Genomic DNA, 27873 nt, shown 5'->3' with positions numbered 1-27873 from the left:
CAAAAATAAATTAATAATAATATATTAGTCTTTTACTTTATAAAACATAATTTAAATCATTGTTTAAACCATTTTTAAAACCGATAATTTTGTCTATTTTTTCTTTATATTTAAAGACTGTAGATTTTCACTATTCTCTTTATATATATATATATATAGATATGTAACATTCCTTTTCTTTTAATAATAAAAAAATTATTTATATCTCACCTACATGATATATGTGTTTAGGACTAGTCAAATTGTTGGCAAAAGAAAAGGACTAGTCAAGCTAATTTGGATCATCATCCTGACTATATGAACCGTATTCTCACAATTGATAAGTTTCATCATGAATTTAAGGATGGAGAAAAGTAGTAAGTCAAGGAAATTGTTACAAAACTCCATTCAATTGCGAGTCAAGACCATTAATTTGGAATCATCGAACTCGATTCGACAACTTTTTTAATGTGATACCTTCAAGTATTGTTTAAATGGAATCCTTTTGTCCCTCACATTAAGTTCAATGCATTCAAAATCAAACTCAAATTGACACAATAAAAAAAAAAAAAAAAAAAACTTGTTTCCTTGTCAACTCAACTAATCCTTTATAAATACTTAAACAATATTTTTGTTGCTAGCTAGTTGCTATCATCAAGAAAATAATTAAATAAAACCCATCATATACTAATATAGTTATAATTTATAAAAAAAATTTGTGAAAAAAAAAAAATCAATCCCACAATCCAAATATTAAAATTGTAATTCAAAATTCAAAATTAAAAATAAATACCGGAAGAAAATACATTTCCCTCTCCAACCTCCTCTAACGGCTAACCCCATCACATTTCAACAGCCTTGATGTGGGAGTTCAATCTGTCTTAATGGCACCAAATACCTACACTATTGGCATCGAAGGTTGGATATCTAAGTCCAAGCATTACTGAATCCAATTCATTTGTTCATCAGGCTGTAACCTACTATCGACATCATGGCCTCAATCGATCAACCAACCATCTTGCAGTAGTTTTCAACCATCATGTCTAAACCAAGGGTGTATCTACAAAATTTTATATACAACAGAAGTAATGCTGATAACTTCTGGCAAGAGGCTACGATGCAACAAGATGCTACGAGAACTAGTATATTGCAGTATAGTAAGAAATGGTATAAAGATAAATTACCAAAACTGTCTCACAAGCTACATTCAATTTTGTTGTCGATAAATGTCTGAATTGATGGTTCTCTTCCAAGAAAGTCAGACAGAATTTCAATTGGATCCTTAGCTCCTCCTGGTGCCAATACCTCCAAAGAAGTAAAAAGCAATAATACCTATTATTATTATCGTGGACATATGCACATGCATCCATGCACTTGCATACATGCAAAAAGCTGTATAAGAACTCATATGCTTTATGCATGATGTTAACGGCAGAGAGATTTCAGTGTTTCTATTATAGCTGCTTGGTAACTAAAGAAAGAATCTTGCAGGGAACTTTTTGAAAACAGTAAACAGCATGGTAACATATAAAAGAATGCTTTTAAGAAATTGCATACCAACGGTTGGTACCTTAGTCCTAAATTGCATACCAACATACTGGTTCAAAAGACCATCACGAAACTTTGATGTAAATATATCAGCTGCAAATACCTATACATTTGAAGCATTACAAATGATTTTCATAAGGTGCACCAATTGCGAAGAAATAGATCATCCACAATAAAGTAGTAGCAGTTATTCTACATCACCCTATAAAGTTGGTAACAACTACAACATTATATAATAATCTAAACGATAAAAGTAAAACAGGCAAGAAAGACAGGATTGAGCCAATCAAACCTCACTCCAAATACGACTGTAACAAGCAGCTTCATAACCAATAGCACAACGTGGGAAGCATGATGCTGGATTGGTTCCTTCTAACATTGGCAATCCCAACATTACCTACAAATACCAAAAGATGGAGGCAAAAAAATGATATAAGTATTCTCCTCCAAAATGCACAAAGTCCAAAGCAACAACAGTAAAATGTGCATACCTTTGGATGAAGATGCTTGAATAACTCAACAATGTCAACATTTTCAGCAGAATGTATAATTTGATCAAAAAGACCTGAGAGTCAAAAACATCTTTAGAGGTTAAATGAAGAGAGAGGGAAATAATGTGTATTACAGCAGAAAGGAGTCCATCTCTGTGGACATGGTTAATTAGAAATGTCTACGGTTCTTCTAAAACGAATTCCAAGATGTTGACTTCATATAAAGACAAGTTTAATCATAATATTAAACAAGTCAACATAAAGCACCTAAATACACATTTTTAATTCAAAAAATAAGCAACTTGTTCATGTTGCAAGAACAGTTGGAAAGCATTTGATTCTGCCAAACTAAGCAGCGTACTCAAGAACCAAGAAGCCATGGAGAACCAGTTCCCAACATGCCTGGGCATTTTAGTCATGCTATGGCTACCAAGAACAAGAAGCAATTACAATAACGTACTTAGTATTCCACTTTTGAGTTCTAATAACTCCTATGATTATAAGTCATAATAAATATCCCATTGAATTTGGATGCCCCCCCCCCCCCCCCACTCTCTCTCTCTAAGTTTTCAGCATGTTTTATTGAATCATAGAATTTGGTGCATCCTGGTTAAACTTATTGAAAGCTGTCCACATATTGGAATCTAATTCTAAAAACTTATCAAAATGGAGAAAATGAAATGATTAAAAATCACAACAGATTTTCCTAATCCACAAAATCAAGGTCTCAACAGATTTCAGTAAAATTGGAGTTTCATGATTGATGACAAAGTAAAAGGCTTACAGTAAAGAACTTCTTGCTTCAATTTAAGTGCAGAAAAGGAATATCGCCATCGTTTAAGTGATTTACATATTTCATCCTTGATGGGCTTTGCAATATCCTGCAAATGATAATGTCACAGATATAACTTCAAGTAATTAGTTTTGTTTTTGTAAAACACTGTCCACTCTGCTCCAAAAAAAAAAAAACCAATTACCACGTCTTTGAAAATCACAACAATTATTCCTTTTGTCAATCATTTCAGAAAGAATTGACCAACCCAAACAGATTATAATAGCATGTAAACACACACATGAAAACCCCAGAATAGACAAGCAAGCCAGAAGTCCAAGCCTATGCATATATGAATATATATCTGGCAGTAAGAGACAAACACACATACATATATATTCAGGACACATGCAGATCTTGTCAAGATGTATCACCTGATGGAAACCAGATATCAACTTCAATGAGAAGCTCTCATAACACCTATATGTTAAAAACCAATTATCAGGGAGTTTCATCTGTCCAAAAAGACTAAGAAATAGTAGGATCAATGACCTACCAATTCTCTAGCACCTGAGCAGGGATCTCCACAAAGTCAGGATCAACACGCAGCCCAGACAATCTAGCAAATGATGCACGGTTGCACAAATGTTGGACCTAAATGCTCATAGAGAGTGAAATCCATATCATCTGCCAATGATATCAAAGTAAAATAACATAGAATCTACTTGCTTTTACCCCAAAAACATTTATTATTAGCCAATGTAGTACATGAATCATAAATGATAAAACCAAGATAATTAGAATCAAACATACCACATGGCCAAACTCATGGAAAAGGCTGACCACTTCAGAGAATCTCAGCAAACTTGAAATGCCGCAAATGTCCTTCTGAAGTTGAGAAATCAGCAATGCCACTGGAATCTGGTAGAGAAAAGCAAGGGAAAAATACTAATATCAGTCACTGGTTTTCAAGCTAATGCAATAGCATATCTCAGTAAGATTTGAGCAAATTAATTCTACTAAGGTGCTCAAAGGAGATGGCAAGAAAACATTTTATATATTTAGCCATTTAGGCAGAGGAAGCATAATAATTATGTTATATCAATCACCTGTCGTGTACCACTGAATTCTACTGAACCATTTTGGAGAGAAACCATGCAAGTCTGACCATATTTCCCTTCCCTGTCCACAAGGACAACCCATTTCATTTCTAACTAGTGCAAGGAGTGAAAAAACAAATAAAAAGTACACTCAAAGTAATACATGAACCTTGTGTACATGTCAAGGTAGAAATAACCCAAAAGTTCACCAGAGCTCAAGTCAAAAACAGAAAAAACTTGAACATCACTGTGCCAGACATCAGCATCTACAATTTCCTCAAACCTTAAACCTGCAGAAAGTGGACAGAACATAAGATACATGCAATACATAGAGATGAGCATTCACCTTGATTGCATATATGCACGTATGTATGACTTACCAAAAAGATCTTGGAATATTTTGAAAATTCCAGATAGAACCAAATTGACAGGAAAGTACTGTTTGAGAGCTCCAAAGTCCACATCAAAGTCCTGCTGTTCAACCTTCTTTACATAGTAAAGCAGATCCTCAACCCCAAATGGGAGCTCTCCTTCCTCTTGCTTCTGATGACACAACAAAGGCAAATAAAACATCCATTTGAAAGGAAAAAAGAAAATGAATCAGAAAATGGAGATTATGTTCTGACCTTTAACTCTTTCAACACAGCAAGCTCTTTATTGGCCAAGTTTGATAAACTGGACGAAAGGTCTTCTAAGAATTCCAATACCTGAAAACATTGCAAAGTCCTAAGATGCAAATATTACATTCATTAATGAAGCACTGAGAAATAATACACAAACTAGATGCATCTTTGAAAACATTTTTGTTCTGGAGTTTTTATACAATTGCTAGATTTCACAAAGCACAATCCCAGAAATCATTCCTTTCTACATTTTCTAACGTCATCTATTTCTAAAGTACAAAATAATATTTCAGCTTAAGTAGAGCCAGTTCAAATATCACTAAGGAAATGCATTGTTAAGATCTTCATCATTCCAGGAGTTATTACATAAAACAACATGTTGCTTAGGATAGATGACAGGCTAAGAGGCAGCCTGCAAGTTCTCATCAAACTTGGGGAAAATATCATTTGGATCAACCTTGCCAATGAAAAAGAGATCTAAATAGACTAGACCAACAAAAGTTCATAGTGCTTCATGAAAAAGGAGAAAGAAGAGAATGGAAAAGGGAGAAAGGTGGTAACATTTTAGTCAGTTACTTAAAACAATAAAAGACTGCATACTCTTTATTTAAAAAAAAGAACAGTAAAAAAAGGTGAAAGCTGAAAGATGTGGAAATTACATATTTTCATTTATGCAGCAGATAACATGCAAACATTCCCAAGAAAACAAAGATACTATGCAAACCTTCGACGACGTCTTGGCCATTCTAAGATTCAAAGCATAGTCTGCATAGTGTGAATAGCCAAGTAAACGGGCAAATTTATGACGCACTTGAACCTATATCACAAGAAGTGAAAAGTGAAAACTTATTTGTTTTGTTAACACATTTTAATAAGAAAAGCAAATACATGGCAAAACAAACTCAAGGCTCAAGTGAAACTCAATGCTTGGATCCACTTGCAGGAACATTGCAGAAAATGGACACTCAAGATAATAAGAGAGACTGCAATCATATAAACATGGCTAGATAATACAAAAAAGTCTCAAAACTTTGTCAGTTTTCTTAGGTAAGCCCTTATTCCAAACAAAAAGCTGACTTCTATTACAGTCAAAGCCAGATGGACTTTTTTGTCCACTTCAAAGCTGACATCAATTTGATTGTAACAAATTAAAGATTAAGGACTTATTTGGGTATAATAAAAGCATAGGGCTTACTAAGAAAAGTAGGAAAGTTCAAGGGCTCAGTTAGTATTTTAGCCTATAAACATCCTAAAGTAGCTGAAAGTTAACACAGTTGTAAAACAAGACATCAGTAACCATGAAGTTGTCATCAGAACAGGCTTAACATTTTAAGTTTTATAAAATATTGTACCAACATGGTAAACATGATTCTGTCTTAATAATAACTTAAATTACAGAAACCCCCATGTCAATATGTTGAACTTACAGTTTTCTCTCTTTTTTGATACATGTGATATTGTGCTAGACAATGGATGGTAGCACTCTTCCATCCAATAAATCCCACCATGCCCATCCCAGGATACGAACTCAAGACCTCCAAGATGAAGCCTTAAGCTCTAACCTCTGGGGCGTCTAACATGGCCTAAATTGTAAAAGTATCATACATGGAGACAATATATAGAAAATGACAAAGTTTAGCAAAAGTGCCCCCTACCTTGTTAGGTGCGTTTTAAAAGGCACAAACGTTAAAACGATGTGCTGAAAGGAGGGTTTAGCAGCTTGTGCCAAAACAAAATATTAAAAATGTCAGATCAACGGAGTCAATTGACTTTCCACATTTTTTAAATAGGCTTCAGTGTGAACACAGCCCTTGGTCTGAATTAGAATATCATTTCATTTCAAGTCTTAAGAATGAGGATCTTCTATATGCTACTTCTCTTTCCTATATAAGCATCTTTTCAAAGAAGAAGGAAGGAGGGGCCCAGGGAGGCAATTTGATAGTTACCAAATCTTCCATGATGGAAAGATTGACATTTGCACATCTCTTTCCATATGCCATAGCTACTAACCTTCTTGTCTTTCCTATCTGCAAAGGTTCAGAATGAAAATAGGAAACTCCACAAAAGTCATTCTCATATTTCAAGCGATACCGAAATAATAGAATTCGAACAAAACTGCACTAGATTTCCACTCTAAAGCCCAAATAAAGGCAAATATATAGAATTAAGTTCATCTTAGTTGAGCAGCTGTCATTATCATCCACAAGAAAGGCCATGCATTTGATGCAAATTCACCACAACAGTGGTAATAAGCACTTAATTGAAAATTTGCTGGATTGCATTATCATGCTAGTGTTGCATTATCAGATATCTTTAAAAGCCTGTATTAAGAAAATTAATCACAACTCCTTAAGCATTTTACACTGCAAATACACAATTGATCTCCATAAGTTTTGCAATCTCATAATTCACCTTGTAAGTTTCTGCAAAAATTTTTCTAACAGCAAGGGCACAGCCATTGTCAACCATATTTACAGCAGAATATTAATCAACTTGGATAATCATACCTTGCATAGCTCCAACACTGCTGCAACATGATGACTTTTCGATGTGACTTTGAACGTCCCATTTTCCACTTCTTCTAAAGTCTGTAAAAGAAGCGGAGTGAAACAAGATTTACTACAAAATTTATGCTACAAATCTGAGTCATTAAAAGAAATTACATCATAAAGGGATGCAAATTTCCAGGACTAAAACTTTATGTTCATAAATTGTATTTCCATGTAAGGAATAGCAGCAATATCTATTAATAGTCGTGTTTCCAAAATGGAAGAGCTTTGCTTTTTGGGCTTTTATGATGCAGTACCAACGCATCATATTATGCAATTTTCACTTTATTGATATTTGAAATCTTCATTTTAGAGGCATGTTTTCTTTGATTTCCACTACAGCCAATGGTCAAATCTCAAAATGGAACTTATTCTCAATAATAAAGCAATATTTCACATTTTAAAACACATTATAAGTGACCACCACCACTTTTCCAGAATGTTAAAGTTCAACAACTTAAGCATGATATAAGTAGGGTAAGAATTAAATTAACATCATAGGAAAATGTATCATCAGCAAACAAGCACAAATCAAATGCAAAAAATAACATGAATTTGGAATTTTTGTCTAAAAGAGACAGATATAGAGTCAGAATTTTCCAAATATAAACTAATAAAAGGACAGCCAGAGCAAATGAAAATATAGAAATATAGAACCTTGAGGAACTCTGTTGGTACTCCAGCTAGCTCATTCTCACGGAGCAAAAGATAAGTGCTATCATCATTCAAATTCTGAACATATTGAAAACTTAGCTCATCAATTTGAGCTCTCAAGCGTTGCACCTCTTCTCTTTTTGTTGCTGTAAGATTTAATCCATTCCGTTCAAAGTCTCTGATCTGTCACTGGTCAGAAAGGAATCAAGACTAGGACTGACCAACTCAACCACTAAATAAATGTTAAAAAGATTCAAAACAATGAAACGTTAGTGTTTTAAAGCACAGTACATTAAATTATACAACCTCATCTGGCCATTCCTTCTGTATAAAACTAAAGCTAAAATTTCACTCCTAGCAGGGGATTAGCTACAAATGTTGAACCCCATGTCACAATATGAGTAACAAACATGAGAAAGTGTAAATATTTCCCTTACCAAGCAATGGACATAGTGTCTAGCTTCTGGGCCCATCCATTCCCCTTTTGCAGCAAAAGCTTTAACAACAAGGTATACATCTTCCCGCTTACTGTCAATTCAGCACCCCATGAAAACAGCAGAAATGTTCAAGTAGATACTTAGTATACAAATTGGAAAGTAAAATTTTTATATCTACAAATACTTACAAAGGCATACTAGATTAAATTAGATCAATAGTTAAGATTCAAAAAACTATTACCAACTAAATGAAAAATAACTAAAAGCATAAATAGTATATCTTGATTCTGATATAAGTCATAAACAAGTGAACTAAACCTGCAGGAAGAGGAATGTGCATCTATTTTCTTCTCCGCTTCAGCGCTTGCTTTACGCACTTTATCTGAAGTAGAAACCAACTTTGGAACCACACATGATTGCGCCAATGGAAACTGCTGTGCCTCCAATTCTGCCAATGGTGATATAACATTCTTATACGTAACCTGAGAATTTTTCAAAAAAAAATATAAACAGATATCTATTTCAGTCTTTCAAATGTAGAAATAGGCAAAAAGAAAATCAGAGAAAAAAAAGTACTGAAATTATGAAAACCTTATCGAGCGGTACTGAAGCAACGGCATCATGAACTTCCTTCGATTTTGCAATAATTCGGTCAGCTAACTTTAGAATCTCACTCGCCGACAAATTAACTCGAAAATTACATCCCCGAAGATCTAAATTAAAATAAAATTAAAAATAAGAAAAAAAGAACTTAAGTACGACATTTAAAAGAGTAGCAAGCAAGTAAAAAAGAAAAGCAGTAAAAAAAAACTATTGAAAAAGAAAAAATTGAAGTGACCTTTTTTCTTGGAGTTTCTTCGGTTGTTAATGGCGGTAATCGCAAGGCTAACAGCGAGAGTGAGAAGAGCGGCAGCTCCGGTGAGTGGTATGATGTTACTTCCTTTCTTCGGTTTGCTGCTCATTTTCTTCTCACCGTTTCCTTCGCTTTCCATTGCGTCTTGATTTTTACTTCTTCCGCTATTTAATTTTCTTTCGAGCCAAACGACAAGTGAGGGGGTTAGATTGGGAGGGAAATTTCCGTCATACGGAGCGGAAAAAAAAGTTTAATTTAATTTAATTTTGTGAATTGGAATGTAAACAAATTTTGGATTGTTGACTTTTCGTGAGTGATTTTTGCTTTCATTTTTTAAAATTGTTTAAAAAATGGATACGAGTTTTGGTAGAACCGTAGAGCTGTCGCTTTTGAGCGTTACATTTCACAAAAAATGGCCGGCCCTTCAAATATGGTTACATTTCAATCGTGGCCCTATCTCTGGTTGGATTGCATCTGATTTCGGGAATTTTACGGAGCTTAAAACAGTCATGGCCTTATAGGATAGCAGCCTCGTACTTACAATGTGGCCTCCAGACTGGCAGTTCTGTGCGGTGCACTTTTTTTTACTATAATAATTTGATTCATCAATCCCTTTCTTTCTTTCTCTTATTCATCAATACTTTTTATAATTTTTTATCCTTTTCTTTCATAAATGAATTAATCATTCAAAAGCTCACTTAATTAATTTATTTTTTTAATTACAATTATAATAATTTTATTTTTTTTAATTTATCAATAATCAATTTAATGTTCATTCAAATGAAATTTTAAAATTCATTTGAATGCAATCAAACCTACCGTGGGTTACAGTTCAATATAATGCACAAATTGCAAGGTCTCAACATAAGTTTTAGATCAATATCACTTTGCACATCAAAATTTACAACTCATTCTGTTTTGCATGATGGCAATAAAGATAGATTTTAGTAGAATATTACTTTTTTATGTGATTCGAAAGTTCAAAAATTTTAAAGAATATCATTTGAGTATTAGCTAAATGGCATGATCAAATTCACTAAAATTCTAATTTAATAAGATTTAAGCATGTTATGTTTTTATCAAATGAGTTATGTAAAAGGTTGAGATAAAAGTAAATAAAAAATTTTCAAAAAATAAATTAAACAAGGATTGTTGAATTAAAAAAGTTTGATTATTTTACTTGGAATATTTAGATTCGGATCTTTTAGTTAATCATTTTTTTAGTAATGATTTATAAATTAAATGTAATTCTTTTATGAAACTTTTGATATATTTTATTTTTGGAATAAAAAATATTTTTCATGATAAACTTTTATGTAAAAAAAGAAATTAAAAAACAAATATAAATAATAAAAAAAACCCTCCAAGTTTCTTGTTAAACTATTCGATCTAGATTTAATTATGAAGGAACTTTTGTATCAATAAACATTTTCATAAGCAAAGTTACTCCTTCGAAGTTCACAGACTCGGTCGACTTCAGATAAAAAATGAGTTTAAATTTTTTTAATTATAAATTTAATTAAATATTATATTTATATAATTAAATACTATATTAAATTATTAAATAATAAATTACTAAATTATAATATAATTAAATAATTAAATTCACACGAAATAAAACCCACAGCTAAGACTGCAAGATTTTTAAACATGAGTTATACCCCATCTTACTTCGAAATTATTATTCTATTAATAATCATATGTTTTATTTGATTTTAATTTTAAAACAAAAATAAAAATATAAGAACAATCTTAACATGTCAGATTTTTTTTTTTTTATTTCAACAATAAAATATTTAATGTACATGGGCAGGGGTCCGGCTGTGGACAGTAAAGAGCCTATTCCTAACAGATAGCCTAGTTGCGTTTTGCTTCTTCAGTTCACAGGGCTTAAGGCCCATTTGAAAGGAGTCCATTGCTCCAAGAGGAGCAAAACAAGAGAAAACCGAACGCGAAGAAGAGCAGGAAAGACCGTCAAATCCTCAAAAAATGCCGACCTATCAATTTCTTTCATCCGTTTGGTAAACGAGAAAAAAAAAATCTGATTTCTCCGTTGCAGCAGATAAATGGCTCCGAAGCCCAAAGAGAAGCCAAAAGGGGCTCCATCGCCGTTGCAGCCTCCACCCCCTATCGAAGATCTTTTTACTTCACTCGACAGACACATCCAACGATCTGAATTCACACAAGCCGTCAAAGTTGCAAATCAAGGTTCATTTCGTTGATGATTTTATTTTATTTTCAAATCCGATCACATCTGATCAATTGAACTTTATTTATTTAATTTTAAATTTACGCAGTTCTGTCTGTTGCTACCGGAGATGAGGACGCCATTCGATGCAAAGTTGTGGCGTTGATAAAGGGCGACAAGATTGAGGAGGCTCTCTCAACAATTCAGTCTGTTCAGAAGGTTTCTTTTGATTTCAGTTTCTACAAGGTCGGTCAGTTCCCGTAACTTTTTTTTTTTTTAATTTTCCTTTGTATTTTTATCTGATCTTAGTTTCTTTCACCGCATTTCGTAAATTGGTCGTATTAGTTTAATTGAATCCCACTACTGATTTGAACTTTCTCGCATTTGGATACAAAAGTAAACAATGTTCTTGAAAATAAAATTTGAAATATTAAATATTGTAAATTAATTGTATTTACTTTGATTGGTTTGTGATTCAGTAGAATGATTTGGGAAGTTCACAAGTCAGAGTTCGAGTTCTTGATTTTATTGATTGGCTGATTGCATTTTTTCATAGTCTTTAGAAAGGTTCTTTACCATTTGTAACTGGTATGCAAGTATTTTTTTAATTATTTTTCAGTGTTATCTTTTCTTTCGTTTCCTTTTTTTTCCTTTTTAATGATTCATGCATGTTTGTGCAAGTAAATAGATTGACCTGTTTATTAATGGTGCACCCTGCATATAAATTTTTTATTTCTAGATATTTAATTTATTTGATCAATAATAGATCACCACATCTTGGCTGCATGGATGTTCCAAAAATTTTACTTATTTGTATTGATATTCTTTTTTATCTTGCTATCTCTAAATAGGCATATTGCCTATATAGACAAAACAAGTTGGATGAAGCCTTGGAGGTTTTGGAGAAGCAAGATAAGACTCATCCAATCATGTTGTTAGAATCTCAGATTCTATATCGTCTAGGAAAAATGGATGCTTGTGTTGATATCTGTCGGAATCTTCAAAGAGCGAAGATTGATTCCTTGGAAATAAATTTGGTTGCTGGTTTGATTTCAGCTGGGAGAGCTTCTGAAGTACAAGGAACTTTGGACACACTTAAGGTTAAGGCAACTAGCAGCTTTGAGTTGGCATATAATATTGCTTGTTCTGTAATTGAAGGAAATAAACATAAGGATGCTGAACAACTCTTGCTCACGGCCAGAAGGTACTGCAGTATTTTGTTTGGATGTTTGTTATCTTGAGAAAAATTTTCTTGTTACTCAATATTGTTGGTGTATTAATGTTTAATGTTATTAGTAGATCCACATTTTGCTTATGTTTTGGTCTAGTATTATGTTGCAATAATATCTTCAGATAAAGCGAGAAAGGGATCAAGCATATATTTGTGGGCCTTGTTTATCTTGGAATTTACAATTATAAAAACAGTCTAAGCGTGCTAACTGTTTGTATTTTTAGCTTGATCTGTTTTTGAATAATTTTGTTTATTTAATTTTCATTATCAATTTTATTTCAGAAAATACACAGTTGAGAGATCGTTCCATTTGCAAATTGATATATTATGAGAAAACAGTAGGGATAATCAAAAAGGTTCTTGGCATTAAGCATTCAAAAAATGATTTTATAACTCTTTATCATTTTATTGTTCTCTAGATGTTGCTGAGTTTTATAAATTGGTTTTCTTTGGCTAACCCTATGCGTTTCCGTCTGGCATAATTTTGAAACAGGCACCTCTTGCTTTCCTTGAAGCACAATAAAATGCTTGAGAAATTTTAAACAAAATATAGCTTTTAAATAAGCTTTCGGATGATTATTTTCTATCAATCCTTTTTCAGATGGAGAAAGAGGTAATGTTGAAAAGTGAAATTAGAAGTTTGAACTGATATCATAATGATGGTCGTGTTAGTTTCATCTCAGATTAAGGTTTTTCAGTCTAGTGCCCTGGCTTTTCAGTGAACTGAGATAACCCGTTGCTTAGCTTATGTGCTGGGATATTCAGATGTATCCAGATAGTTGTAGACCATCAATTTACTAACATCAAATGCTGATATGCATGTTTTTTCTTCTTTTCATCTGCTTTTGTTAGAATTGGTCAGGAAACACTGACAGAAGAGAACCTTGCTGATGATGATATAGAGATTGAATTAGCTCCTATTGCTGTTCAATTAACTTATGTTCAGCAGGTAAAATAACAGCAAAATCCAAGCATTTTCCTTAATATTTCCCTTATTTTCTCTACTTCCTGTGAAGGTAGGTAATACAGCAGCCACTAATGTGAATCAGCTTGCTTTATCAGCTCCTTGGTCACACACAGGATGCCGTTGGAGGTTATACAGATATTGTAAACCGAAATCTGGCAGATGAACTATCACTTGCAGTGGCAGTCAACAACCTTATTGCAGTGAAAGGTCCAAAAGATATATCTGATAGCTTAAGGAAACTTGATCGGCTTAAAGAGAAAGACTCACAGAAGTTTCAGCTTGCGCATGCAATTGACTTGAAGCTGTTACCAAAACAAAAAGAGACAATATATGTGAATCGTGTTCTTCTGCTTCTCCATGCAAATAAGATGGACCAGGTTTTCTGTTTTGAGATTTTGCATTTCTCAGTTTTGGTCTGCATTGTTTTTCAGCCCTCTTTTTTTAGAAGAAAGACAGTCAACTAATGAATTTGGCAGTTCTTATTTCATCTATTTGTTGGTGAAATTCTACAGGCTCGGGAACTTGTTGCTGTGTTGCCTGAGCTATTTCCTGAGAGTGTGATGCCAGTACTGCTTCAAGCTGCTGTCTTGGTGAGAGAAAACAAGGCAGCGAAAGCTGAAGAAATGTTGGGTCAGTTAGCTGAGAAATTCCCTGAAAAATCAAAGATCATTCTCTTAGCAAGGGCACAGGTCGCTGCTGCTGCTGGCCACCCTCAAATTGCAGCTGAATCCCTCTCTAAGGTGCCTGATATACAGCACATGCCTGCCACTGTTGCCACTCTTGTTGCTCTCAAAGAGCGTGCTGGAGATATAAATGGTGCAGCTTCTGTGTTTGACTCTGCAATCAGATGGTGGAAAACTGCCATGACTGAAGATGACCAGCTCAGTGTTATTATGCAAGAGGCTGCTTCCTTTAAGCTCAGGCATGGCAAGGAGGAGGATGCTGCCCATCTATACGAGGAGCTTGTAAAAAGTCATGGAAGCATAGACGCATTAGTTGGGCTGATAACTACAGTTGCTCGTGTGAATGTTGACAAGGCTGAAGCTTACGAGAAGCAACTGAAGCCATTACTAGGTTTAAAGGGGGTTGACGTGGATGGTTTGGAGAGAACTTCTGGGGCAAAACATGTTGAAGATGCTCCTCATGGTGGGCTTTCTGAAGCTCAAGAGGATGGTAAGACTAAGGAGAAATCAAAGAAAAAGAGGAAGAGAAAGCAAAGGTATCCCAAAGGGTTTGACCCGGCAAATCCAGGTCCTCCACCAGATCCAGAGCGATGGCTTCCCAAGAGAGAAAGGTCAAGTTACAGGCCTAAGAGAAAGGATAAGAGAGCAGCTCAGGTGAGAGGCTCTCAAGGTGCAGTAGTTAGAGAAAAGAGTGAAGCTAGTGCCTCGGCTACCAATTCTAATAGTTCTAACTTGAAATCAAACCAAGGTACTAGTGAAACTCAAGGCGTTTCACAGAATGCCAAGCCATCCAGACCCCAATCTAAGTCATCAAGAAAGAAGTCGAGAAATTAACAACATTTTTGGGGTCAGAAAGTTTTGAATTGTTTCACATTTAAGTTATGTGTTCGACATGGATCTTGATAGCAAGAGTTTAACTAATTTTGTGATATTGTTTTCAAATAAAACCTATCAAATCCTGAGGATTTTTGGAGGGAGAGTTAAGGTTCCATAATTTCATTGGATTTTGTTATATGTTATTGTACATTTGTCACGGATCATTTCCTTGATAGTGAGCTATGACCTCTTTTTACTCTTCACGAAGGCATTTCTAAGAAGGTTGGAGACAAGGTAAGAAGATTATTGTTTCTTTGCTTTATAAGGTTGATTCATGTGATGCAGTGTCAGCTTGTAACGCACAAGTTGGATAGAGGTAGGGTTTACACATTATTATTCTTTGGTTTAGTGTCCATTCCTTTCAAAATGTGGACACCTAGAATTTAATGGAAGAATTTTCTAGGTGTCGACTTTTCTTGTCAGTCAGCCAAAGGTTGTCCTTAACTCTCCTAAACGAACTAGAACATGTCCTTGGAGTCTGGGTTAGCTTCCCTATAGTTGAAGCTACCGGTAGCCTTGCAGATGACCTCCTCTCGTCTCCGAGGAATCGGGTGCTTTGGATAATTATTGGCTTGAGGAAGAGGGAAATTTGGTGCGGACTAAGTGCTTTTGCTGCTGTTGGGTTCAAGAATGTCTTTGAGATTGATATGTTATCGAAGCTGATGTTTGGAGGTTTTAAATAGGAATGATAATGGTATGAATTAAATCAGATTTATTTTGATTTAAGATAATGTATAATTATAAAATTTTTTTAAATTTAATTCGAACTCGAATTATTTTTTTTTAAATTAATCTAATTTGAATCGTATTTATCGGTTTAGTTAAATTCATTGATTTTTAAAAATTAATTTTTTATTTATATATATTATTTTAATATAATTTTTAATATATTTAAATAAATTTAAATATAAAATAATTATTTTTATTTTATAAAAATTTAAAATATATATTAATAAAATATATAATTAAGTGGGGTTTGATTTTTTTATTTTTCATGATTTAAATTTTGATATAAATTTAATATATATATGTGTAATATTTAAATTGAATAAAAATATTTGATACGAATTAAATTAAATATTGCTTGAATTGAATAAAAAGATTTTGGCATGAATCAAATTGAATATTATCATTTTGAATTAAATTTTTTTTCTCCTTTAGTTACGGGTTTGAAGAAGTTATTTAAGTATATAATTTTTTTAAAAAAACTATAAAGGTAAGAAGGTAGATAAGAAATTAAAAAAGAAAAATGTCTTTGAGCTTAGCATTTTAGACGGGATCGTTCATGGCTGCAAGTTACGGTGGATTCCTTGACCGGTCTTGGCAATCAGCAAGCGTAAGCGATCGAAGGTGGTTCTTGTTGAACCTTTGACATGCTCTCTTTCTATCTTAAATCTTGACGGCCACGTACTTCCTCACCAAGTTGATAACAAAAATTGAGTTACTTCCTCACCAAGGCGGATGATAAAAATGTAGTTTTTCAATGATAGTGATATTTTTCATTTCACATCATAAGTTACTTAGCTCTTACGCTTTTCTGACGAAGATTCTACATTTCCAGACTGTTCCGGTCTATTCACCTTTTGCCTCCGCAAACCATGATGTCTTTTGCTCTGAACTAATAACATAATCTTGTTGAAAATATTTTTCAGCTCAACTATTTTCTTTTATAGGTTATGGATTTTTTTTATTGACTTCAAAAAACTATATTTAATTTTCATGCAAAGTCAAAACAACAGCAACGTTGAAATGCTCATAAATAGATATCATCATAATTATCTTTTAAAATGTATCTATTTGATATGTTTCATAAGAAAAAAGAGTAAAAATCCAAATCTTTTTTTTTTTTTTTTGGGTTGAAAGGTTTTCTAGTGACGTTAGTGATGACTCAAAATATATGTTTTTTAATTCAAATTAAATAATCATTAAATTTTTAAATGTTTATTTTTATTCAATTAAAATTTTATTAAATAAAAATTGATTAATTGTTATTATCAATATTCATCCAATCAAAAACTTAATAGGGTAAAAATAAATATTTAAAAATTCAATTGAACAAAAATAAATATTTAAAATTTTATTAATTATAATAAAATAATGAAAATTCAAATAATTATTTATTTTAATTAAAATTTTTCTATATTTAAGCCTTGAATTAAACCTATTTAATCTTGGAGTTGGAATTACTTTTTGGTACTATTTTAGCCATACAACTTCAAAGACACGTACCCTCTCCACCAATCACATCCCATTCCTCTATGCCTTCCCTCAACCGCCCGATTAAAATCCAACGGTCAAAAACTCTCATTCTAATTAAGGAAATCTAGGGAAAGCTAGCTAATAAATTAAAAAACAAAATTCTCAAAAATTTTTATACAACCGACACCTGTCCATTTACCACTTCATTTAACTCTTCTAAAATAGGAGCCAATTTTCACCGATTTCACCGCTACCCCATTTCCGCCCCCTCCTTCCTAGCGACATTCCCCATTCTCTCTCTCTCTCTTTTTATTTTCTATTTTCTCTGTCGCGTCTTCTCGCTCTCGACAGAAAAAAAAAAAAAATAACACCTCTTCCTCGTTTCTGTATTGAATCGAGTTTGCCAATTTGTCAACCACCACCAAACCCCCCAAAAAAGAAGAAAATTTTACCAAATTTGGCCCTAATTCGAAGGGGTTTTTATTTATTTGGAATCCAAGAAAGACTTCTTGGAATAATCTCTGTCGATTGCGTTTCGCGGGAGTGAAATTAGGGAATCTTTTTTGGTGGTAATTTGAATCTTAATGTGGATTTGGTTATCCATCAATCCAGGTTTTCTTCTTTGATCTATCTTTTTCTTTTTTATTATTTAGTTTCTTTATCTATTTGATTCGTCGCAAACCCTAGTTTTGGTTAGGTTAGTTTTGAGGGATTTAAAACTTTAAAAAATAAAAATTGAGATTAGGAAATTTAATTGATTCTTTTTCTGTGTATATAGAAGTTAGATTGCGCTACCGTTTTGTGTTTCCCCTTCTAGGGATTGTAGTTGCTGTTTAGGTATCTTAACACAAGAAAAACTCTGTGAAATTTTTGGTGCGTTGTTTTAGTTTGCCATCCAAAATCGAGGGTTTTTTCTTGTTAGATTAGATCCTCCACCAAATTATCCCGTTTTCTTTTTTTCTTTTAATTTTTTAATTTCATTTTGTTTCTTTCTATCTGTTATCATAGCCCTCCAAAAAAAAAAAAAGGAAAAAAAAGATAGTAAGAAGAGGAATTTTCAGGGTTTGCATTAAAAAAGATATTTAGGGTTTTTGGTGAAATTTATTACTATACATAGAGGAAAGAAAGATTGGGAATTGGTTGTAAATAGAACGATGGCGTTGAATTTTTCCCATCAGCCTATCTTTCCTGTTCATTTGACTGAAGATAATCTGGTTTCTCCTATGAGAATCGTGAATGGGTACCTTGTTGAAGGCATCCCAGAGAAGAATGGAGATGGGTGTTGGAGATCTTGGCATTTAAATCATGAAATGGAAGATTGCTTTGATCATGGGAGGGATAGGGGTGGTGGTCGATGTGGTTCTAAGGAGTTTGTTTCTAATGATATTATTGATCTTTTGCCATCGGATCCTTTTGGAATGGATATAACCACTACTTTCACCTCAATTACTGGTTGGCCTGAGGATTTGGAAATTGATTATGGCCGCTATGTGAGAGATGAGGTGGGGACTGGTGATGGGAGTTATCAGTTGTTTGCCGGATTGAACTTTATTTGTAATAATGCAATGTGGTTCCAAATGTTCCCTGGAAGCACGGGGTTTGAAAATAAAGGTAGTGTATCTGGTGGATTTGATGTTTGTTCTCAGGTGAAGCAAGGAGGTTATTTGTCTGGTCATGCTGGTCTTGGATTGGCTTGTAATGTAGGGGAAAATTTGCATTTGGGGAATAAAGGAATGGTTTCTGTTGACCAGGAAAATGAAGAATTTCAGGATTGTGAGGGTTGTTCTGAGGGACCTGAAGGAGCTCCTCACGAAGCTCTGATTTTGGCCCTTGGTTATCTGGGTGTGCAGGATCTTCTTGTGGTTGAAAATGTTTGCACATCTCTGCGATCTATAGTTCAGAATGATCCCCTTTTATGGAGGAGTATTCACATAGATCAACCACTAAACGAGAAGATTACTGATGATGTTCTTTTACAGATAGCTAGTAGGGCTCAAGGTAGCTTGCAATGCTTGAGCCTGGTAGATTGCCAAAGGATTACTGATGAGGGCCTTAAGCGTGTGGTTGAAAATAATCCAAAGCTAATCAAGGTTAGTTTGTTGCTTTGAAATTTTAATTCCTATGTTAGCATCTATGTCTTGGGTTGTATGGGTACCATGTTGTTGGTGTATTTGTTCATGCCCTTATGCTTTTATATGTTTGTCTGCATTTGAGTTAACCAAAGCATTATATTTACTGGAATATAACTGAAGATGCTTTCATGTTGTAATATGACTTAGTATTGTTATATTTTGACTGAGTGGTTTTGCTATCTACTCTCTGATTTTTTTTTTTTTTTGGGTACTGTCATTGATTGTTTGCAGGAGATTGCTTTAAAAAAAAATTATAAACATAGTTATGAATCTAACGCCTAACAGTATTTAGACCCATCCACAAGATGATGAATGTGTATTCACATGATATTTGAATATATATATCGAACCAAGAAATAGTTTTGCCCCTAATAGAGGCATGTAAGAAAGCAGGATTACTACAGGTTAGTTTGCCTGTGTTTTTTCTGCTTGAACAACATATATTTGTAGGTCTAATCCATTTACTGAACTGGTCAATGTTACACTTATCTTTGTTGGGTTGAATGTTTTAGCTTTTATTTGGCTAACATGCCTTGTTGCCTAACTATAAATCAAAATCAGATCTTTGCATTTTAATGTAATGATAAACATAGGGAATTTGTTTTGAGGGCTTTTTTAAATGCATGTAAAACCTAAGTTTTGGAAGAAACAAACAGATGTTGACTGGTGATATGGGAGTACTAGCTTTTGAAGCATTTTTCAAAACTTAATCGGGAAATTTCATAATTGTCTCTGTTTTCTTTGGGAGTCTGGTTTTTAATTTTTGTTGCTGTGATATTTTGGTTTAGTTCAATATATTTTTTCTACTCTTTTATATTTGGATTAATATTTTTTTTTTTAATTTTCTAATTGTAAGCTACTAAATATTTCCTCTTTGTAGTTGAGTGTACCTGGATGTAGAAGACTAAGTATCGAGGGTATTTTGAGTAGCCTAAAGGCTTTGAAATCTATGGGCACACAAGGGGTGAAGCGTTTAAGGATTGGTGGGCTCTATGGTGTGACACATAAGCATTTTGAAGAGCTGAAGTTATTGTTGGGGATGGACAACCAGATTCATCCGAATGTGCACAAGCCACAAATTTATAACAGAAGAAATGAGTCTCTCTCTTGTGAAGATGATCGTGCCATTGATGTTGAAATGTGCCCAAGATGCCAGAACATTAGGCTTGTTTACGATTGTCCTGCTGAGGGTTGTCAGCTAAAAGAACATTCTGCTCAGTTATGCAGGGCATGCACTCTTTGCATAGCAAGGTGTGTTCAGTGTGGTCAATGCATTAATGATGGTGAGTATGAGGAAACGTTTTCTCTAGATTGGCTTTGTTCAGATTGTTGGAAGCTACAACTTGCAAAAGTGCCAGGAGAGGCAGAATAGGATGATTGGTGGCCTGTCCAAATTACCTGCGCTTGAACAAACTGGCAATCTTCATCTCCATGGCTAGTCTGAAATGTTTCACTTTTTCTGGTTTCTAATCGTGGAAGCAATGTAAAGATTATGGTGTCTCTCTATCTTTGCTATTGCCTTATAATCTCCTAAGAATGTCAGCCTATATTACTGGACTTAACTTGGGTGAGCCATATTGTGTCCTCTGAGCCAAGGTTTAGTGATATTTAGAGAGAAGAGGGAGAAAAGACAATAAAATCTTGTGCTGCATGTATTGTCCTAGATAAATAATCTTGTTTTGGTGGTTTCTAGGCATTGGCACTTGTTTGACATATTTGCGTTGTGGATGGTCAATGCTGAAGCCTGAAGTTGGATAGGACATGACCTTGGAAGTATTGGACTGTGTTGAAATCTTTGTGCTGTCAAGAATAAGGTGGAAATTGCGAGTTTGCCAACTTGAACAGACTCCCAAGGAAGCACTCATTTATTTGTTACTGTAGATTGAGAAATATCTATAGTCTCTGTTGCTGGATGAATTTGTTGCGATTAATCTTCTTGCTGTGTAGCACTTTGCAAGGCAGGTCATGCTTTAGATATTATCTTATGTGGTTCTCAGTAGAGTCTTTTCACTGAACCTTTATGCTTTGAGCTCGGAAATCTTAACAGCTGATTGCAATATCTGTTCTCTTGATCCCAGCATGTTTCCTTAATAATTTGAATTATCAATAATATAACTGTACTTTTTTGCCCTTGCCTATGAGGACGACTTTCTTCCTTTGTTTGATGTTTGCTTCCCATAAACATGTCGGATTCTATTGGGCACCCCAAATGTAAGATGTGACGTTGAATCTTGAGAAATGAAGTTTTACATTGTCATCTATTTAGTTTTTCTGAGAAAAATAAAAGTTAAATTCTTTTTATACATTTAAGTTTGACGTCCAAATTGCAAAATATCCCCAGACTAGTTTTAATATCTTTCAAACTGGGAAAATTCTACAGCTTAAACAATGACAGATCCTGCCATTTTGTGACTGAGTAATTGTAACAGATTTAATTATAAAACACCTCATAGCATCCTCTTTTGCATGGCAAAAGATAATAAAACAAGAAAACTTTGCCTATTTCTACTAATCTTCTTGAATGTGAATGTGCTAACATGAGCCAAACATCGAACAGTTATGCGCTACATGTTAACAAGAACTAAACCATTTACAATTCATGGGGAATCATGGTTAAATGGAATTAAAAAGTATGCAATTGCCGTTTGAATGCTATTCAACAAATACAGGGGCAAAAATCAATAACATTTATGCCAAAATGGGCAGCGACTAATGAGATGCTCAAACTTTTACTTTGCAATCATCTATAATGCGTACACATAATTTTATCCAAAATGATTCAATTTTTTTTTATGTTTGATTTAAATATCTCGATTTAAGCCAACTTAAGTATTTTAATTGAATTCGTGTGAATTTTATGTCAAAATATTATTTTTTTAATCATTTTTCACGGATCAAATCTCAATTCAATTTAATATGAATCAAGTCAAAAATTGATAAATTAAACTTGAAAATCTAAACTTTTATGTAAGTCTATCTTAAATTTAAAAAGCCCAATTTTATTGTGCTTAACATTAATTATTTTGCATCTTGATTATTTTAAAATCAAATCGATCGAATCTCATTAGAAGAGTAAGTTCTCTTAATATTTATTTTCTTCATTTATGATAGTCGAAATTGAGATCTTATTTAAAAAAAAAAAACTGAATTCTTTACCCTTCGAAATTAACAGATGTTGGTTATCATTAATTACTTTAATTAATTAAAGATTTACTCCCCAAAACTTTTTAACTACAAAAAAAAAAAAAGAAAATAGACAATTGAAGCTGGCACTGTAAAATATTACAAAGAAGGAAGCCCCTTGACCACTACACATAGGCAGCTTCACGCCACAACAAGCCAAAAATTTTCTAGTCTACTTTTCAGATGCTGAAGTTTTGCTGATACAATTACGAAAATAATTAATTCCTATGTCTTATTGCAATACACTGATTATAAAAAGGGAGGGGGAGAAAAAACGAAGAAGAGAAGATTTTCCCAAAGCACCATTCGACCAAAAAGACCCATTTTCACCCCTCAACCATTCAACCATTCAGCCAAAAAAAGAGAACACAGAACACCATTGAAATCACTCACCCTCGACAAACCACCAACAACAATAAAAAAAATTCCACAAGCCTCAACACCCATTTTCCATCACAGTCACACTCTCCCAACACCAGCCTAATCCCCACACCACAACGGAATCCCAACCAACAAATCAGCCATCGCACAAACCAACTCCAAACACAACCCGTTTATCTTTGACTAGCAACCTATCCCAAAAAAAAAAAAAAAAAAAAACCGAAACAAGCTCTATTAGGTGACCCCGCTTACCCACAGCTGCCATTGTCAAGCGACCCCAGCCGCTAAACCCACAGCACACAGAAAAAAATCAAAGCAAAAAAACCCAAATAATCTCTAACTCTCTACGGTCACCATCAACCACCATTAAAAAAAAATTCTTTCCTTTTTTTGTCGAAAAAAAAAATAAACACCACTAGGCCTACTAGAGTGAGGAACCTAAATTAAAAAGAGACTATACAATAAAAATGAGAACTCAAGAGATGAGAGGCGAGCAGGCATGCCTTGTTTAGAAAAATGGGAAAACATAAGTGATAAAAAGGGACGAGGCTTAGAAAGGTTATGGGGGAACGTTAAAGGAAGATTAAAAGGTGAGTCGAGGTTTATTTATTGAAAATGATGGGGCTTTAGAAAAGTAAAAAAGGAGGAAATAAAAGAAAGGTTGAAAAGGTTAGTTTCCAGGATTGTTTGTTGGAAAAAATGATGGAGGCTTAGAAAGTTAAAAGGAAAAGTTAAGGAATGTGCTTAGGGCCTAGGGGGTTTATTGAGAAAAATGAGGAAATAGAAAGTTGCGGGAGTCACATTCGGTAGGCCATCAAGTTGCACGTGGTAGAATAAGCCTAACTTATTCGGGTTTCAAGTTTATACATTTTTGTTAGGAGAAAATAGAGATAAGGCTTATGCCAACCCGACCTGATTTTGTTGACCGATCCGATATGCACATGTTGTCAGCAGTTGACCATCTTGCTTCTTTGACTAGTGTTAGCCCGTTCAATTTCGGTATTTTATTTCTTGTTTGTTTATGGATTAAATTGTATATTTAAAGTTAAAATTTAAAAAAACATGTATTTTTTGTTAAAGGTTTTTTTTAATTAAATGGAAAACTTATAGGTAAATTAAAGAAATAATTTTTTATTGTAAAAAAATAAAATAATAACATGAATTTTTAATAATGAGATTTACTGATTCTTACAAAATTTTTTAATAAAAAATTTTTAAAAAAATATTATCAAAATATTAAAATATTTAAAATGATTTTCAATACGAAAACTTTCATTTACTTTTTATTTAAATTTTTTTATATAATATAATGACATCACAAATTAATTCATATACATCATATTTCACATATATAAATTATAAAAGAAAATGAAATATCTAATGATGAAATTCTCAAAAGTTGAGTAATAATTTTCAAAAATTTTATAAGTGAGAAATTTTTTTTAAAAATTATCAAAATATTGAAATATTTAAAAAATATTTTCAATACAAAAATTCTCATTTTTTTAATTTGAATAATTTAAAAAAATAGATAAAAATATAAAATATTTGTAAGTGCATACATTTTTTAAGAAATAAATTTATTTATAAATAATTATATTATTATATAACTTTTAAATATTAATAATTATAAAAAATTTAAAAAATAAAATATATGAAAATGAGATCCTAAAAAGGTTCGAATAGTAATTTTTTAAGAATCTTTAAGTATGAAAATTTATTTAAAATATTGTCAATATATCGAAACATTTAAAATAATTTTTTATAATAATTTATTATTTTAATATAAAAATAATAAATTTTAAAAAATATTATTTTATTATATTCTACAATTTACTTATTAAATATAAATTTTAATGATAAATGTAAATCATCAAAAATAAGATTTTTTAGAACTTCAAATAAAAATTTTTAAAAGTTTTTTAAGTGAAAAAGTTCCTATTAATATTACCCAAAACATTGAAATATTTTTAAATATTTTTCAATATGCAAAATTCTTATTTATTTTTCAAAAATAAAAAATACTAAAAGAAAAAAAAATATTTTTTATAATAAAAAAATTAAATTTTAAATACCAAAATTAAATCTATTTTAATCAAAATTAAAAAATAACACATAATTAATTAACATCATTTTTATATGTACTATGAGGATACTAATATTTTCTCATACTCGCAAACTCAAACTATTTTATAAATATAAAAATTATTTTTTAATTAATTTTAATTAATTTTAAAATTTTATTAAAAAAATAAATTTTAATAAATGACTAATTAAAGCTAACTAAAAAATATTGGTGACGGCACTTTTTGTTGTTTTCAAATTCATATAGTGACTCGAAAAACTCATTACGTCATATAAAATTCAATATGACCTGCAATCTCTCTACATAACATTTTTGCTTCACTTGCTAACTTCATGCTCTTATAAATTGCAAGGCCCGTCAGCTTGTGTGTGGATGCAGGCTCATATTTCTTAGCCTCCTCTTCCTTATCCAACAACAGGGCCTCCCTTGCGGGTATTACATTTTCCCACCAAAATTCCCGTAAAAGTCCATGTATAAGATCCCAATAACTGCGTTCTCTATGCACGCGAAATATTGTGCTTCCATTTGGTGTCCAGCAATACAAGTCAACCCATTCTCTGTCCATTATCTCCATTTGACCCTGAACCTGAGGCATATAATAGAATGGCATAGTTGACCACGGCAGAGCAGTCTCAGGTTTGCCTTTGTTGTATGGACACTTCACTTCCAGAATGCCACCTCCTGGAAAGCAACCAAGAAGACCATCTGGGGATGCCCCAAGCCAATCAAACTGCTCCTTTGAATGGATAGCAAATCCTAATGAGCTAACGTCACGTCCAGTGATACTTCTATACCGCTCAATAGCTGCTGCTTCATTGAGCACACCCCACTCCATAGCACACTTTGTAGAAGATTCCAAAACCTGAGTTTCTGAAGCAAATACTTTTTCATGCCAGAGCTCAGTGCGGCGGTTTCGTTTCCAAAAACCCAAAGCAGTACTGAAGGTGCTTGTGGTCAACTTGTTCCTGCGTAGGGCAAACCATTCATCTGAGCGTTGAGGTGCATCAAATTGGGTGAGGTTGACAGCACGCACTATCGATGATGGCAGATGAACAAAAAGTAGGGTGTTTGGAGAGATATGTGTCATAACGCTGGTGGAAAGGGTTCTTTGACATCCATTTCTCCACCTTCTGCTCATGAACAAGGGAAACACTACTTTGCAGTGAGTGGCACAAAATCTAGTCATGTTGCAATTGCTCATTTGTGGGAACTAGGCATGTGGATAGCTGTTTTTTTTCTGATACAATATCCAACAAAAGCCATGCAAATTTTACATGGATTTCAGTTTCAGGACCAAAAGAGAGCGAACATAATTAGATAGATTTCCTACATCAAATTCTGTTTATCACAAAAAAAAAAAAAAAATACAAATGTAAAGCATACAAAAATCTACAATATATATATATATATATATATATATATTCTAAAACCGTAGAAGAAGTAGGCTACAAACCCATAGTACAGTAAACAATATCAGAAAAATTCGTAGCCTTTTCTAATCCTCAAGAAATGCACCATATTCTATTCTTGCTAGTTAAGTAATCAATTTTCCATCTTGGTGGGGTAAAATAAAACCACAAAATGTCTTTCAAAACAGGATTAATGTGAATTTAGCTATTCTTTACATTTATGTTTTACACAACAGAAACAACAGAACTTTCAATAAATCCGAGCCATCAAACGGTAAGTCTCATAAAATTACTTGCAAAAATAGTGGATTGTAGAACCATCTGATTATTTCTGTTCTAATAATGCTACCATTCCCTTCCGGCCAATAAGTAACCATATCAGGGTATAAAAGCAGATTGTGAACTTTTCTATACCCAAAAAGAATGTACCTTTTCATACAAAATCTTATGTACTATATGTAACCAAAGAAAATAGAGAGCAAAATCACAACTTTCCACACCCAGCTAAATCAACCAAATATTGGTTTTCACAAACAGGTAAAAGAAAGAAGCAAAAGTATCAGACAATGAAAATATTTATTAAGGAAACTGAAAACTCGCATAAAAGAAAACCCAGTAAAACCAAAAATTTTCAATAAAACAATGGCCAAGAGGTGTTTGATCATATACCTGAAAGAGAACTTGAGTAGCAAAACTAAACAAGACTGAAATGGGAGCTGACAGAATGGCTATGGGTGTTTCTTGATTTCAAATAAGGGACTTAAATCAGCTTGACCAACATAATTGGCTTATAACCATAACCCCTTTTTTTAATGGTTATTTTATCTGGTTTTTTAGAGTTTGGATCTAAAACCAAAGACTAGAGCTACGAAAATGAAGGGAAGCAAATGGGTAGACGAAGAACGCATCGCTTTTTCAATTTTTTTTTCAAACGATGCCGTTCCTTATCCTGTCATAACGATGGAATTAAAATTTACAATTCAACCTCTATAAGTCCAAACCATGCAAATATAATATCTAACTAGTTTTAAACTCGTCCATGCATACGAATATATTTATATATAAATAATTTTATATAATATAAATTTAAAATTTTTTTAAATTGATAATATAAGATTTTAAGTTTATTAACATTTCAAATTTTATATATTTAGTTTTTTATTTAAATTTTGTATATTTCACTATTGTAAAATAAATTAATTATATATTTGATATATTTATGCAATTATCATCAAATTAAAAAAAAAAAACTTAAATTGTAATTTATTGAATCTAAGTATTATATAAATAAAAGTCAATCATGTCTTTGATTCCAAAAAATTAAAAAAAAATTCATCTCAAAATTAATCTTAATTTAAAATTATTTGTAATTAATCTGTATTTTTTTTTTTTATAAAAATTAAGACATATAGTTGATTACTTGATTTGTTCATATATGAAAATTGAAAATTATCTATTGCAATTTTTACCATTAACATTAAAATTTTTTGGATTAACATTGTATCTGCCATGATGTGGTTCCTATGAGCATT

At 32.7% G+C, this 27873-nt stretch overlaps 3 protein-coding genes and 1 pseudogene across 8 annotated transcripts; 2 read left to right on the top strand and 2 right to left on the bottom strand.

Moving 5' to 3' along the window:
• Nucleotides 1-662: 662 nt before the first annotated feature.
• On the bottom strand, nucleotides 663-9368 carry LOC111282553 (Zincin-like metalloproteases family protein). Of its 5 annotated transcripts, none has more exons than XR_002689251.2 (21): nucleotides 8992-9360; nucleotides 8745-8866; nucleotides 8472-8635; nucleotides 8154-8244; nucleotides 7720-7899; nucleotides 7021-7101; nucleotides 6460-6540; nucleotides 5238-5330; nucleotides 4517-4597; nucleotides 4271-4433; nucleotides 4060-4180; nucleotides 3900-3972; nucleotides 3604-3711; nucleotides 3347-3444; nucleotides 3225-3270; nucleotides 2803-2899; nucleotides 2019-2092; nucleotides 1820-1924; nucleotides 1537-1630; nucleotides 1164-1284; nucleotides 663-1039 (listed from the first exon to the last, which is right to left on the bottom strand). XR_002689251.2 is itself a non-coding variant. In XM_022870674.2 (21 exons), the coding sequence occupies exons 1-20, from the start codon at nucleotides 9143-9145 to the stop codon at nucleotides 1174-1176; spliced, it is 2124 nt and encodes a 707-aa protein (XP_022726409.2). In that variant the 5' UTR covers nucleotides 9146-9357; the 3' UTR covers nucleotides 663-1039; nucleotides 1164-1173. The 5 variants fall into 5 exon arrangements, 3 of the variants coding, with proteins under 3 accessions (XP_022726409.2, XP_089616844.1, XP_089616845.1); XM_022870674.2 differs by having other exon boundaries at nucleotides 1550-1630; nucleotides 8992-9357; XM_089760718.1 differs by lacking the exon at nucleotides 6460-6540 and having other exon boundaries at nucleotides 1550-1630; nucleotides 8992-9354.
• A 1601-nt stretch (nucleotides 9369-10969) lies between these two features.
• LOC111282032 (uncharacterized) lies at nucleotides 10970-15154 on the top strand. Its single transcript, XM_022869924.2, has 6 exons — nucleotides 10970-11214; nucleotides 11304-11440; nucleotides 12046-12398; nucleotides 13278-13374; nucleotides 13488-13769; nucleotides 13905-15154. Exons 1-6 carry the CDS (start codon nucleotides 11073-11075, stop codon nucleotides 14907-14909), a joined length of 2016 nt encoding a protein of 671 aa, XP_022725659.2. The 5' UTR covers nucleotides 10970-11072; the 3' UTR covers nucleotides 14910-15154.
• Nucleotides 15155-17390: 2236 nt separating this feature from the next.
• Nucleotides 17391-21543, top strand: LOC111281791 (F-box protein SKIP14-like; annotated as a pseudogene). The gene is made up of 2 exons (XR_016342124.1): nucleotides 17391-19240; nucleotides 20163-21543. The product of XR_016342124.1 is annotated as an F-box protein SKIP14-like (transcript).
• A 3570-nt stretch (nucleotides 21544-25113) lies between these two features.
• Nucleotides 25114-27238, bottom strand: LOC111282279 (uncharacterized). Its single transcript, XM_022870290.2, has 2 exons — nucleotides 27011-27238; nucleotides 25114-26169 (listed from the first exon to the last, which is right to left on the bottom strand). Exon 2 carries the CDS (start codon nucleotides 26131-26133, stop codon nucleotides 25195-25197), a length of 939 nt encoding a protein of 312 aa, XP_022726025.1. The 5' UTR covers nucleotides 26134-26169; nucleotides 27011-27238; the 3' UTR covers nucleotides 25114-25194.
• Between the last annotated feature and the right edge of the window lie 635 nt (nucleotides 27239-27873).

Source organism: Durio zibethinus, chromosome 5 (genome assembly GCF_047325235.1).
Source record: "Durio zibethinus cultivar Kanyao isolate XHJ-2024 chromosome 5, ASM4732523v1, whole genome shotgun sequence".
Classification (NCBI taxonomy): domain Eukaryota; kingdom Viridiplantae; phylum Streptophyta; class Magnoliopsida; order Malvales; family Malvaceae; genus Durio; species Durio zibethinus.
The sequence above is the reverse complement of the archived record's forward strand: the minus strand, read 5'-3'. Positions and strand labels throughout refer to the sequence as shown.

Coding starts and splice junctions, on each gene's coding strand:
- LOC111282553 (XM_022870674.2), bottom strand. CDS start 9,145: ATGGAAAGCGAAGGAAACGGTGAGAAGAAAATGAGCAGCAAACCGAAG. Junction 7,102..7,719: donor TACCAACAGAGTTCCTCAAG/GTTCTATATTTC, acceptor CTTCTTTTACAG/ACTTTAGAAGAAGTGGAAAA. Junction 2,900..3,224: donor TGATATCTGGTTTCCATCAG/GTGATACATCTT, acceptor TATCATTTGCAG/GATATTGCAAAGCCCATCAA.
- LOC111282032 (XM_022869924.2), top strand. CDS start 11,073: ATGGCTCCGAAGCCCAAAGAGAAGCCAAAAGGGGCTCCATCGCCGTTG. Junction 12,399..13,277: donor CTCTTGCTCACGGCCAGAAG/GTACTGCAGTAT, acceptor TGCTTTTGTTAG/AATTGGTCAGGAAACACTGA. Junction 13,770..13,904: donor ATGCAAATAAGATGGACCAG/GTTTTCTGTTTT, acceptor GAAATTCTACAG/GCTCGGGAACTTGTTGCTGT.
- LOC111282279 (XM_022870290.2), bottom strand. CDS start 26,133: ATGAGCAATTGCAACATGACTAGATTTTGTGCCACTCACTGCAAAGTA.